This window comes from the organism of the source record quoted next, unplaced genomic scaffold (assembly GCF_019419815.1).
Source record: "Pyrus x bretschneideri cultivar Hongxiangsu unplaced genomic scaffold, Pyrus_bretschneideri_v1 Contig267, whole genome shotgun sequence".
Taxonomy (NCBI): domain Eukaryota; kingdom Viridiplantae; phylum Streptophyta; class Magnoliopsida; order Rosales; family Rosaceae; genus Pyrus; species Pyrus x bretschneideri.
In genome coordinates this window covers 470,386-484,920 of record NW_025999576.1, presented here as the reverse complement: position 1 = coordinate 484,920, position 14,535 = coordinate 470,386, and the positions used below count along the sequence as shown (strand labels likewise).

Genomic DNA, 14,535 nt, shown 5'->3' with positions numbered 1-14,535 from the left:
CTTCATTACCTTCTTAGAATGATTTGATTAATTTGTATATTTTTTTAAAAGAGATTGCATCCATATGCCTGACGGAAAAACAAAGTTAAGCTTAAACTTGAGTTCTGCAATTTGGAGTTGGAACATGTGCTCGATCACTAGTCAGTATAAGCCCTGGTTTGGGATTGATTGAGGTGATTTGAAAACAAATGGGTATGAAAAAAAGTTTGGAAGGTTTTTGGTGTTTGGTAAACTCTCAAAATCAGCTCTATTTCAATGTTTTGGATGAAAATAATCCCAAAACCTGAAGTTGCAAATAACAGCTTCCAAAAGCCAGCTTATTTAAAAACACGGGTGAACAAAAGATCTTTAATGAATTTTTCGATAACCCCAAAATTGCCCTCCTTTCCTTACACTTTCAGAATGCCTCTCGTATTCAGCACCCTCTTACAAAACCCGAACCAAAAAACTTCAATCCCAAATCTCTCTCATTCTCCAGCAATCTTTCTCGTTCTCTAGGTCGTGTTCTCCGGCTCGGTGTCCTTCCTCAAGTACTTGGACAGCCTGACGGTGGTGGGCATCTCCTTTTGCACAGCCTTCATCTACGAGGCGATCTCATGGGTTCTCATCGACAGCTCTCCAGCTTTCTTCAAAATCCCCTCTTCTCCTTTTTGATAAGGTCACTTGCCTTGCTAGCAAGTAGTCAATCTTCCTAATCTTGATCTTCTCCCTCATCATTTTCTCCAATTCTTCCTACCCCTTCTGAATTCATAAACAATAATTCAAGTAAAATAAAATAAACCAACCACTTCGAATTTCCACATATATATAAATGTCCACAAACTCAAAACTACCTTATATTCTTTGGGTTTCTGATAATTTTAAGGATTATTGACCACAAACCCTAGTAATTCAAATCTAAATAAGTAAAACAAAACCCAGATCAACCCACCAACCACAATCAAATGTCCAATATTTCGTATTTACCATAAATAGAAGAAGAAGAAAAAAGGAAAACCATACATAAATTAATTATTGGATTTTCATTTTTTTTTTTTTTTTTTTTTTTACCTTCGTTGGGGTGGTTTTAGGTCTGAAGTTTTGGTCCGACCAGGAAATTTGCATAGCAATGAAAGCCAACAATTTTAGAAAGAGAAGGAGAGAGAAAGTTGGGCCTATCACTAATCATCAATGTTTAGTTTATATGTGGACCGATCACGGATCTAAGATATTATCGATTTTATTTTTCCTCAGCCATTGGTTGTGCAGTTGACACGCAGCTACCCTTTTCGAATAACCAAGTTATTCAAAGAGATACAGAGACACACACAGACACACATATGCATGTCTTTGTAAATTGTATGTGTTTGTGTACCATAGTGCATAAAGTGTGGGTTGTTGGTTAAGGTCAGTTCTGTTTGCACTCAGTCTCGATTGATGAATGCATTATTTCAAGTATATTAACAATATTGTACTAATGAATCATAACTATTTAGCTTAAAATATTTCAATTGAAGTAGTTTGTCGTACTAATTAATATTTAAACTAAAGTTTATAAATATTTTTCTTTTAAAAATAAGGTATATTTAATAATTCACCTTTATTTATTAAGAAAATTAAATTAACGGCATATCTATTATTATACCCTTTTTGGTCCTTTCACACAGTCACAACTGTTTTACATAAAAATTTACTAAACACTATAATACTTTTTTTTTTCCCAAAAGCACTTTTACAAAAAAGTTTACCAAACACTCTGCTGCTTTATTTTACAGTTGCTTAAGCAATTTTTTTTTCAAAGCACAGCAATACCAAACCAACCCTCAGTTCTTCAATGCAAAATATCATTCTGCAAGACTTTTATTACTAAGTTCCAGAACTACCATGCAAATTGACATAGGCAAATGCCAGAAGAGAGACAGACAGACAGACAGAGATCTTCAATTATATTTGCATTTGAAAGTGGGAAATGAAGGGCACATAGGTTTTGTGTGAATGACTGATCACATTGACTGATTAATTAGTCTAACCCAGAACTCAAGCCATGAATATTCTTGATAATGTATAAGCAAAGAATAAACCCACACAACAAGTTATTTAAAAGTTCCCAAACATAAAGTCCCAAAGAACAACTCTTTAGCAATTTGAAAGTGCACGTATGCTTTGCTCTGAGAGCCAAGAAACCTAAAAGGTAAAGAAAAAAGAATAAGAAAAGTAGCAAAAGCTTCACTGACTCCATAGCTTGTAAAAAGTATTTCATGCAACTTGGCCTATAAAAACCTCTCTCGAACACCATTCATTCCACCCCATTTTCTTCGTCTTCCAAATTTAACTGGGAAATACAAGCAATATTTGGTTCAAAATATATATTACACCAAATCTTGAATTAATTTTTCAACAATGGCCAACCCCATTCACAAAAATAATATTAATGCAGTTTTTGTTCTGGGGATCGTATGTGTGATGCTGTTGATACAGAAGAGTGGTGCAACTGACTTTGCAATTGGAGGCTCAAAGGGTTGGGCTGTTCCAGATTCTTCTACTCACTACAGTCAATGGGCAGAAGGAAACAGGTTTCAAATCGGAGACTCCATTGGTAAGTTGTTTTATGCTCTATATTTTAAGGCTCTACATATTCATCGCAGCTTTCAGTATGTCAAACTTTAAGGACAGAATTATATTACTTTTCAATGGATATACAATGGATATACTTGTCATTATTCATGTTCATAAATTGATCAACGATGATAAAAATTGAAGTTATGTGATTAGAATAAATATAAAAGTATATTTCTTCGACCTTACTACACAGTCTGGTATGTTGTATATATATATCGCTAGACAATTTGAAATTTATTGACTAACTGTAATTAGGATTGTTGATTTCGTGGAATTATGTGTATATGGGTGATTTTAATTTATAATTTATAGTCTCCCACAGCAACATAACATGTCAAATAATCATAATGAATTACGTCCATACTAAAAAAATAGAGTTCAAATTCCCCTCCTCCCTTCCCTTCTCTGTATAAAAAAGCACAATAAAATTGTAAAAAGTAAAAACCATGCTTGCCCTTGTTAATTTACTTGAGGTATACTTCAACTGCAGTGTTCAACTACCCTAGTGGACAAGACTCAGTGCTTCGAGTAACCCAGGATGACTACAACAACTGCAACACTGATTCGCCTTCGGCCGAGAAGTACTCTGATGGCCACACTGCCTACCAGTTTAACCAATCTGGACCGTTCTATTTCATCAGTGGGAACAAAGACAACTGTCTCAAAAATGAGAAGGTGCTAGTGATTGTCTTGGCAGACAGAAGCAACAGAAATGCAACTCCTCCTTCACCTTCAAACTCAACAGATATGACCCCATCTCCTGCTCCCTCTGGTGAAGCGTCTCCACCTCCAACTCCAGCTCCTGTAACACCTCCTCCACCTCCGAATGCAGCTTCTTCAATTTTCATGAGTTTTATTGGGTCCGTCGGAGCATTTGCTGCATCCTCAACACTGTTACTACTCTAACGGGATTGGATTCCTTAAGTATAAAGCTTCTTTTCCTTTGAGAGTTTCCTTTCTTTTTATTACTTGATTTTTTTCCTTAAAAGCTCGGTGTATATGTTTGTACTGGTGCTTGATATTTGTTTCATACTCATTTGTAGTGTGCTTGTGAGACTCCAAAATAAAGGCCAATATTGTAGATATATGCACAAATAAATAAATTGATTGATTTTACACGGTGCATGCAAATGTATATGTGCATTCCCGATGGAGATGCAAGTATTATCCTTCTTCCATGACTCGCGATTATGGAAGCAATAAGATATTTGAGGTGTTCGTCCATCCAAAGACGTTAAATTTAGCTAGCTAATCCATATTTAATCCAATATAAAATTTATTGTGAATATAAGTTTTTATCGTTTATAACCAAAATTTAACCCCTAATTCCACAATTTTAAATTTTTTATAAAACTTTCAAATATAACAAAAATCTCACTTGAATATATAGACCCTAAAACCTAGTTATACCCACAAGCCAAAAATCTCTAAATCTTATGCTTTGTTATAGTTCTATGAAATTTTCATCGTGGTCTTGGTTTGTAGATTTTGTAGTTTTGAAATTTTCATCGTGGATTTGTTGTCCTGTGCAGAACAAAAACTAAATGCTAAAGAAAAAGAGTAATGTTAGGTAAACCAAATTTTTTAAACAAAATTTTGCAAACTAAATGATATGGTTGTAGATGATTGGATTATTAATTAAGTGTCGATTAATGTGCTTGTTTCTTATTGGTGACAGATCATTTGGTTTGCAATTTGATTTCCCTAGCACTACTCAAAAAATAATAATAATAATAATAATAATTGGCTTAATAAAATAGTAAACATAATTTAAAAAAAAATGAAAATCCTTACCTATGGCAGAAAATAAGCATGTTAGATTGAATTGTATAAGTGAATTTTGCAAGGAAACTAATCACATAAATCTAATCTATTGATGTCCAATGAATATAGGAATACAATCCAACCGGCTAAGTAATTGAAACCAATGAAATTGAAGGGACTAACTACAGTACAGGCGCATTTGCTTAATATCACTGACTAACAATCAGATATAATTTTTTTTATTGTTTTTTAGTTGCATATTTGACCGTTAAATAATGGAAATTAAAATTGGACAGCGAAATTGATTTTTATATCAACTCCTCACATTTATCCCTACTTTCTGCTCACCTTTGCAGCAAAAAATATCAAAGAAGAGAAGGTGAAAGATATATTCTGGAAGACAGAAAAACAAAGCAGAAGTATAATTGCTCCTTCGACTTATCCTTCGTAGACATGTTCCTGAACAAAAGGCGTGAGTACCTAGTTTGTGCTTCCCTTTTTAGTATAAAGTTACCTCACTAATAATTAAAATATCATGGGGACTGATAGGTTGCACTATTTTTTTACGCAACTTTTCATAAAGATATACCGACCAAAAATCATCTAAATCTGAAACAATATGAACGTTAGATTAAGAATTTAGAGTTTTTTGGTAAAATCGTATCCATCTACTTTCTTCCTACAAACTAACGTCCTAGTGGTTTTGATTTTTTTTATTTTATTTTTTATCTATGAATAATATTCTAAAAGATATAGTTCAAATTGTTAAAATACATTACGAAATGAGCTCCAAAAAAACATATAAAAAATAATGTACAAAAAGTAGTGTCACGAATCTGCTCCCATCATCAAATTATTTTCGAAAAAAAATAAAATAGAAGCTAAACATATGTTACAGGAGTTACGAACCATACAGGCATATATAATGTTCATAAAATCGTTTCTTGTACTGAAAACTCGAACCGAAAAATTGGCACTTGTGATGCTTCATTCCACTTTTTTCTTCTAAAAGAATTCTTCTTGTACACTAACGAAAGCTTCGCCTATCTATCAAAAGTTTTTGCCTAGTTCAACCTTCCTCATCATTCTAATTGTGTTGTGCAGAATTGAATCCATTATCCCCGCTACCTGCAACCCAAAGGAAAGAAAAAATCAGTTTGCTTTCTTGAGAGAAGTAAAGAACGACGGCACGAATATACCAACCGTGAAAACGCCTCCGATAATAGCGCAGACATTGGTGATAAAATGTGAAAAGGATTTCTGGTTTTCTGTTATTAAGACCTGGTTATGGAAGACAATGAAAGAGAAATGAGAAGCGAAAATATTAAAAACTAAAAGACATTTACGGTATTGGTTTTTTTTTTTTGAAACAAAAATTAAACCTGCATGGGGGAGAGCTCGAAATGGAACTTCGCAACTGGTACTTGGAGACTTTGCACCAAGCTGCTGTGGGCCGTATACTCGTATTCCTCAATTAATTTGTGAGATCTCCGTGTTATAACTTCCGATTTTACTATTTGAAGGTAATGCTCTATCTGCACATACAATTACCAGAAAACGTATTTATAACCACCTTAAGCATATTCTTTCGAAGCAAAATAAACTTCATTCACGATCTCTTCACTACTGAATAGATCATATGTTAAAGACAGAGGAATAATGAATAAAGATGAAGGAATATCACCGATCAAGAAGAGGAATAAACACTATTTAGTAAAAAATAGAGCAGCAAACACAGTAAGATAGGAAGAATCATGGATGGTGACAAACTTACTGTAACATTAGCACCTAACTCCTGGTGATTTATGAAAGACCGACCATTCAACCTATCATGGCTTCCACCAAGATAAGGTACCAACCGCTTGACATCACTCATCACCTTAGGAGCAATCATCCTACCGAATGAAAAATGTGATATGACATGAGACATGTTCATTTGAGAAGCATCGAACGAATGGGCTCCTGAATGTGCAGAAATTACAAGGTTTCCTGGAACCTGCACGGTACAGGACAAATCATACCTATATTCCGACTCAAATAACAACTAAGAGTTTCATTGTAGGGTCAATTGACAGGTCAAGGAAGGTCAGAATGTGAAAATGAGTAAATGCATTTTACCGGTACAATATTCTCTCTTTTGTTTATTCATGTTAACCATCAAGTACAAGAACTTAAAAACTTAAGGAGGTACCAACTACACAAAGCCATAGTTTAGTTGCTAATGTGGCAAAAAATTATTCATGAAGAGGCCAAGGCCAGCCATGGCTACCATGACTGCACATGTGGTTCTCAGGGTGTGAGGGCAACATGTGTGCACGGGTCCTGGTAACCAAATTGAGTAGTCATGACTGACCTTAGCATTTCTCTTTATTCATTCCAATTTTAAGCATGTGAAAGACCTGAAGGCATGCTTCAGGAAAAGAAAGATATGAGTTGTTCAATCCTTATCACCTCTCTACTTTCATCGCATTTCCAAGCATGTGAAGCACCTCAATCCATGCTTTGGGATCAAGAAGAATAAAGCAAAGAATTCTATGGGAATAACAATTGTCATATGATTAGGTCTAACGTGCCCAATGATTCTAGTAATTCAATTTCAACTGAAAGATCACCTTCTTTACACGCACATATCCTTCAATTCTACACCCTCCTGTCAATGGTGCTGGTCTTTTTGCATTCTCACCCCTGTTGTCAGATTTGTCCTCCAAAGAGAGTTTTTCAGACTCCACAGGGATAGGTGCAACCAAAGCTTCCATTGTCTGCAAGGATGGAAGCTTCAGATCAGATTTACAATTTCATTTGGGGCATTGAATATCAAGTACTAAAAAGTTCAAAGACAAAGTTAAACATGTGATGCAGTGAGGCTAACTGAAACTTATGAATGCTTGTACCTTAACCAGGCTATCTGTATCTCGATCTCCATAATAAGATTCATGCTCATGGTGTCCATTCTCATCCCTGTGAAAAAATGCCAGATAAAGAGGTTGCTTAAGTTAAGCCTCATGTGTACAAGACAGGCATGCCATGGGGATGAAATTGAGAATCGGAGGTATAAATCAAAATAATCCGGTTCTATATAAAGAAGGGACAGTGGAACAGTTAACCTTTTTATAACCCAGGACATTCACTTCAAAATGAACACACACCCCTGGAGGAAAGAGCCTGGACTGTTATCATCAAAAACCTTGATAAGACCTAATTGGCCCTAAAGGTTGTATTTAGATAGATGACTTGATATTAAGGATTTGGATTTGCATATGTATTATAAATTGTATGAGATATTAGACATTAAAATTCTATGCTAATCGAATAAACATGTAATTGAATATTAGATTAAATATTTGAGAACAAAATGTTATTTCAAGTTACCTCCCTAATTTAGTCTACATAATTTTCCCACTTATCCCTTTTTTGACACTTCACACACAATATTAAAAAACCTCAAATTCAAGTCTTGCATTAAAATCCACATGTTGAAATGGAGCCTAAGAGAATATTACAAACCACAGGCGCTATGCAATAGATGCAGATAAGATGAACATACAAGTTAGATGAAGATGGAACACAAAAAAAAGTACAAGCATAAATAATGCGATCTAAAATGTAATGTTAAGACTCCAAGAGCTGAAATCATTTCGATAATAAATAAATGATTAGAAATCTGTTTGAAAAGAAAAAGTTCGTAAAATTTTGTAGCATTTACCTCACATCACTTCCTTTACGAAAAATACGAATTGATGGATATCCTTGAATGTGATTCCTGAACATTATGGGAAAGCATAGTTAATAATGCAAAAAACAGGGAGACAGTGGCACATGCAGCAAACTTGAGAGATAAGTAAAGATGAGAACAACAAAGTTGTATCTAGAGTGATGTAAAGGATTGAAGTATAACAAGATAGCACATAAAAGCTTAACTTGGTGGATATGAAAAAAATTCAAAACGGTGGTTCAATTCTGGGATACTAAAGAGTGATGGCTTAACTGGGCAACATTCAAGAATACGATGTGAAAATGTAGAAGATACAGACAGTCTAAAATGAGCTCATCCATGTTCCCAACCTGAGGTTAACAGTTCTCTGTTCATGAGAAAGACAGTCAAACATACTAATGTGCTAGCAAAATGCTATGTTGGTAAGAATACTGCACTTAAGATAAAATCTAGAGCTCTAACTGGGCATTTCAGAAAGGGTAGTGCTATTCACAACCCCCTTTTTACCCCCCCCCACACACCCTTATTAATTTTTGTCCACTGATCTTCTTCAATTCATTTGATCCGACGGCCGGAAATTAAGAGGGTGTGTGAGAAGTAAAAATAGGTGTGTGGATAGCATCACCCTTTAGAAAACTAAGTTCTAGTACTGATTCGTATACCACCCCAGTTAGGTACTGGTAGGCAGCTCAGAGTACTCGTTCCAAAATCTTGTTAAAAGGTAAATAGGTTTCTCTTCCACTTTATAAGTCTTGACCACATTTTCAAGCAAAATTAAAAACCCCTGATCATTTCGAGTTCAATTTATTATTTAAAATATTCATTAATGAAAAAACAATCTGCTATTTACAAAATTACAATTGCAGCGCATTAAGTGGAGTTTTGCCTTCAGTTTTCTTGTCCACCATAAGTCAGCTATTATATATAGCATGTGTAGCTCTCTTTTACAATGAGAAAGATGCGAATACAACTGTAGAGTGGTTTTACAGCTAATAAGAACTGAAAATGCATATGCTCACAATGAAATGTATAAAAAAAATAAAAATAAAAAAAACAATTTGTATTCCCTAGAAAATCAAGTGAAAAGTAGGACTAAGCAATTTAAAAATATACCTCTTACACAAGTCAACTTCTTCAGTACAATCCACCTTCGCCATAAGAATACGGCCATCTATTTCTGGATCATACCTGTTAACCATGGGAGCATGAGAGAGAAACACAGAGACAGAGAGAGAGAGAGAGAGAGAGAGAGAGAGAGAGAGAGAGAGAGAACTGTGAACTTCAAATTGTAAGGAATGAGTCCAGGATGACCATTTAGGAGTGCCAATAACAGCTCCCTTAGAAAATCATATTATGTGGAAGAAATCAGCACAATTTTCAGAGTGAAGCACCTTTCTCTTATTATTTTGGCAGCCTTCTCCCATGAAGGTTTCTGAAAAGAAAGTGATAACGTGAAGTAAGTAATAAAAGAGGAAGATCCAAATGCAGCAAGAAAGATGTGCTTTTGAATGGATTCAACTAAATAGTTCAATTACATCAACCAAACAATTAATGCACACAAAGTATCTTCTAAATATAGAACAGTTCCATCTAAAATGAAGAGAGGGCAACATGAATTAACCCAAGGATCTTGTGACTCATCAAAAGATAATGCATATGCACAGGCACATACATGATCAAGAGTGTGAAATGAGGGGAAACAATCAAGGCAGTAAATGATAGTAAAACATGTCTCCAAAACCCAAAAAAAATTGTATGTAAGAAAGAAGTCAGATGAAACAAAATACATATATTACAACCTCTTAGATTTCTTTTTTTTGGCAAAACTTAAAGATTTAAATAAATTGAAGAAATCCTCAGCTTGTGCTATTCCCAATGAAAACTGAAATTGACAAGTTTTCCCATGATTGAACGATCTCATTCTTGGCATACATGATCTAACGTTTAATTTCTGGCCAAAATATGAGATTCTAATTTCTCTGCAATCATGCCAAAAACATATAGTATGCATATGCATACGCAATTATAAAACAAGATTTGTAGAAATTGATTGATTAAGAAAGCTAAAACTTTCATCAAAAGAGATTTGAAAAATATGTGAAGCTATTTTATTTACCAGGCGATTGCTCCAGTAGCACCAAGGAGCATAAAAATTAACAATCAAAATTGGGTGCCTGCAGAAGAATTGTTTAAACAAAATTAGGAAAGGTATCACTTTGCAACATAACAACAGTAGTGTACCACATCAGGGGCATTAAATATCAAAAGTATGGACCTAAACGTTGCTCCACTTACTGGTGAGTAAACTTTTCAAAATTCTGGGCAGTTAGCAAAATAGAGCCATCACCAGAATACTCATCTCCATCCCCATGCTTAATGTTATGTAAAACGGGTCCGGAACGGAACTCGGAGCCAGTTGGTCTTAAATCTGTCCCTATAGAGAACTTGCGAATTGTTTTTGTTATATTCAATCTGTTCTGAGAATAAAAGGGAACTGGTTCAGGACAGATGGATACCACATATAGAATATAAAAATAACTAACAAAGGATCAATAGCATTAGGCAGAAAAAATCAGCAACAGAGTAGAGAGAGAAGCTTACTGTTCCCAACACATCACTCACGTCAACGGATGCAAATTCACATGAGAGTGCGGGAAAACTACATGACAAAGGAGATAAAATTAGTCAGGGAGCCAAGGAACTGAGACAAAGGCAGGGGAAGAAATACTGCATAATAATTATCGAAGTGAAAAGCCAAGAGTTTTTTTTTATATCAACAAATTTTCCAGGAGTAAGAAACGGGGCACCTTGATAGTCTAATGCTCGCACAATATAATTGCCTCTTTCGGGCCGATTAAAGCATTGCCTACTAATTCGCATGTAGTGCACCTAAGAATCATTTTAACCTAATCAATTTAAATGCACGTGAAGCCATGAACCGAACTAGGCATCACTTTGTCAACACTTCATAAGTCCCACCACTCTCAACCATGACACTTACGCCCCTCTTAATAATTTATAATAGTAATAACTATTCGTTCATAACTTCATATATAGGATCTACATGTGTACCACCACTAAGAAGATAATGTAGACTTACAAAATGATGGTTAAAATAGTTATCTTTGAACAAACTGACTTAATAACTTCATGAACGTCAATGCCGCTATGAAAGTTTACCTGACATTAAATTCAATGCGTAAGAAGTCCCCATCAGAACTCTTGTCAACAATAACAGATGTAGAGGTGCTGACAGTCAAATAATTATTCAGTTCCTGTAAAGTGAGCATAAGTTCCACCAGGATGTAAAGGAATGTCATGATTATTAAATTAAGGTAATAAAGTGCTGAAACAGATTACTGAAAAAGAAATATAGAAAGGTAAATGTAGATATGATGATGTACATTAACCACAAGAATATCTCAACAAAATAGAATTATGAAAAGAAACGAACTTGGAAAACGAAACAGATGTACTGGAAATTCTCATAAATATTATAAAATAGAAAAAAGGCTAAGCATCCATACAGGACCAAAACAAACATCACTGGAGATAAAACTTAAAAAAGAATCATCACTCCATGTCAATTGGGTCAAATTTGAATATTCGAGCGCATTAGTAACCAATAGAGATATGAGCTGCTTACCATTCCAAATAAAAACATCATGGCAAGAGCTGCTATTATAGATAATCCTGCACCGGATAATGATGCTTCTGTCAAATCTCTAGGTATTTTCCTGTACATAGGTAAAGCATTTGTAGCTTAAATACATATTTATAAAAATATCAGGACAACCCCTATAGGTGAAAATATTGCACCGAAAGTACAGCACAGATTATATATTTTATATAGAAAAAATGATAAAATCCACCAGCACCATTAGGGGTGCGTGCAAATACCACCCAAAAAGTACCACCTAGTTTCATGTTTCAGCGTGAATGTACCACCTCCATTATGTATCATCTGCAAAGACTTTTGGACATGTGAAACGAAGGCCTACTAACGCTCCGGTTAGAAGATGCGATTACAGGACAGAGCCAAACGGGTAGAGGAAGACTTAGGAAAACTTTGGAAGAGACTCTAAGAAAAGACTTAGAGTACTTGGATCTAACGGAAGACGTGACACAAAACCAAGCACAATGGCGTTCTAGGATTCATATAGCCGACCCCACTTAGTGGGAAAAGGCTTTGTTGTTGTTGTATCATCTGCAAAGACTGCAATACATGTGAGCCCTTTACAAGTATATTTTTTACACTTAAAGGCCCCTAGATGACTTAGGGTAAGAATTCAGTTGACTAAAAGCTCACATGACATATCTTCCGCTTCCTCGAAGACAAGCTATGGTCAAAGAAATTCTTTCCCCAAAATATGCAGGAAAAGTGCTCACGTGCTCATCTCATGATGAGATTTGATGGAATTTCTAACGGAAAATGACAGTAGGCATATCCACACTAAAAGTGGAGTAAGGGTGGTAAATTGGCAAGATTTTTTGTTTGGGTGGTATTTTGCACACCCCTAACAGTCCAGGTGGTGTTCGAGAAAATTTCCTTTTCCTTCTATTTCACAGGGTTAGAAGAGATGCAATGCGGCACAATATAACTTTAGTTTCATACATGCATGAAGAAAATTTACTCAATTCCGAGCACATGTAATTAGAAATTTTTATGTCAATGCTATGCACTACCGACTCTGAAAGCAGATTTTCTTTCCAATACTTGTTTGTATCATTATTTATTATCTTTTGCCTCAGGTTTTCTTTTCGTTTAACTTTTTGTTTCTATAACTTCTGTCCCCCAAAACAATAACAATAAAGGCCAGATACCCAGCAGCTAAAACCCTTTAATCTTTTGCTATTAATGCCCCCAATAAGCACATCCAAATAATCTAGTAATGCTTCCTCACTCTTCGGTGGTGTGGTTGAAATGGACCTTTCAATGGCATCAACGTATGGATGGAATGCCTAATTCATCTTTTGTGTAACAGCTAAATAGGTATTCCATAGAAAGTTCGATTTCGAAAAATTATGGATAATACCAATTTCATTACTTTCCAATGTTCATTCATGCAATCAAACACTATTCCAACTCCTCCAAAAAAACAATCAACCTAAATCTGAAAGGAAAAAAATTACTATAGTAATTCTAAGCAGCCAAACTAATCAAATCACCAATCTTTTCCATTAGTATTGATTAAATTATTAATCTTGATTATAATCACTTCAATTCTGTTTATAATTCCAAGCCATTCATTCCCTTGTCCATAAAAAATTCACAGATCACACACACCAAAACCAATTACACAAAATCCAACTGAATTTTCCACGATCAGATCCAAACCACACACACAGAGCTGATGAACAGTGAAAGGGAGTGAAGGAAATGCGAGAGATTTAACCTGTAAAAATCGACGGACTTGATCTTGCCGGTGGAAATCATGGCTGAGATGAGCGGACTGGATTTGATTCCAGAGCAACGGAGAGCTCAAATCCCAATTTCCCGAGCAAAATCACAGAGAGAATGAAATGGGAGAGAGAGCTGCAGCGTTCGTCTCTCGCCTTTTGCTTTCTCTATTTGTTTTCCGCTCCTACTTATTGGTCACGTCTGCGACGGTGATAAGCAAAGGTGCCCTGAGGATGTTGTGGCCAATAGGTGCGGCAAGAGAATCAGATCGAGTGGAGGGAACCTGACTTGATATTATAGTAATATCACTTGAATATTATATGTTTATTTTAAAATTTAATGGAATTCAAAAAATGAAATTTTAACGAAAAATTCTCAGTACTGTTTACTTTAACGAAAAATTATATTTTTATACTAAAAAGTTGATCTAATACTATTCATTTTACCCTTTATTTTGTTCCTATCGTTAAAACTTAAAATTTTCAAATTTTTTTTATTAGTTTTCCTTTCAAAAAAATTATTATATTTACAAAAGAACTTAGGAGTAGAGAGCTAAGAGAGGATGAGAGCGAGAGAAAGAGAGTGAGAGATAAGGGAGTGGACAGAGGGGAGAAGTTTACTTGTAATTTTTTTTTTTTAATTTTAAATAATATAGTTGTTAAAATCACATATAAGTGATACTATTAATATGTAGTTTAGATTACATATTTAAAATTTAAAATTAAATTTTTTAATTTACTAAATAACTTAACTAATGAGCTTAGGGAAATTGTAAGATGTATTTATACTTTATCTTGCACCATGATATTTATGCTCTGACACTTATTTTTGTAATAAAGGTTTAACCTCGCTCACATCTGCACTCTTATCCAATTAATTTAAGTTTTGATTTATTCTTAACTTTCCACTTCAATATCACTTTATGGCTTCGTCACCTTACAGATTTCGGTCAACATTCTTTGACTCAAGTGTCCATGTGAAATCTAATCACTGGATTCCACTATTCAATTATTCGTATATCATATTTTCGGAAAATTATTATTAATTTCCATCAAATTTA

The 14,535-nt window shown here is 34.7% G+C and overlaps 2 protein-coding genes across 2 annotated transcripts; one reads left to right on the top strand and one right to left on the bottom strand.

Annotated features, from left to right (window-relative positions):
- The first annotated feature begins 2,272 nt into the window (after positions 1-2,272).
- LOC103948778 (early nodulin-like protein 1) lies at positions 2,273-3,723 on the top strand. The gene is made up of 2 exons (XM_009359846.2): positions 2,273-2,575; positions 3,089-3,723. The coding sequence occupies exons 1-2, from the start codon at positions 2,380-2,382 to the stop codon at positions 3,502-3,504; spliced, it is 612 nt and encodes a 203-aa protein (XP_009358121.2). The 5' UTR covers positions 2,273-2,379; the 3' UTR covers positions 3,505-3,723.
- A 1,465-nt stretch (positions 3,724-5,188) lies between these two features.
- On the bottom strand, positions 5,189-13,751 carry LOC103948779 (protein disulfide-isomerase 5-3). Its single transcript, XM_009359847.2, has 15 exons — positions 13,471-13,751; positions 11,721-11,811; positions 11,255-11,349; positions 10,676-10,733; positions 10,370-10,551; positions 10,191-10,248; positions 9,466-9,506; positions 9,188-9,262; positions 8,066-8,122; positions 7,254-7,320; positions 6,975-7,121; positions 6,137-6,358; positions 5,745-5,897; positions 5,566-5,643; positions 5,189-5,490 (listed from the first exon to the last, which is right to left on the bottom strand). Exons 1-15 carry the CDS (start codon positions 13,509-13,511, stop codon positions 5,413-5,415), a joined length of 1,443 nt encoding a protein of 480 aa, XP_009358122.2. The 5' UTR covers positions 13,512-13,751; the 3' UTR covers positions 5,189-5,412.
- Positions 13,752-14,535: the final 784 nt, after the last annotated feature.

Excerpts from the sequence above, each read along its gene's own strand:
- LOC103948778 (XM_009359846.2), top strand. The coding sequence starts at position 2,380 with ATGGCCAACCCCATTCACAAAAATAATATTAATGCAGTTTTTGTTCTG. Across the intron at positions 2,576-3,088 it reads TCAAATCGGAGACTCCATTG|TGTTCAACTACCCTAGTGGA; the intron begins GTAAGTTGTTTT and ends CTTCAACTGCAG.
- LOC103948779 (XM_009359847.2), bottom strand. The coding sequence starts at position 13,511 with ATGATTTCCACCGGCAAGATCAAGTCCGTCGATTTTTACAG. Across the intron at positions 9,507-10,190 it reads GCTACTGGAGCAATCGCCTG|AAACCTTCATGGGAGAAGGC; the intron begins GTAAATAAAATA and ends CTTTCTTTTCAG. Across the intron at positions 9,263-9,465 it reads GCCAAAATAATAAGAGAAAG|GTATGATCCAGAAATAGATG; the intron begins GTGCTTCACTCT and ends CATGGTTAACAG.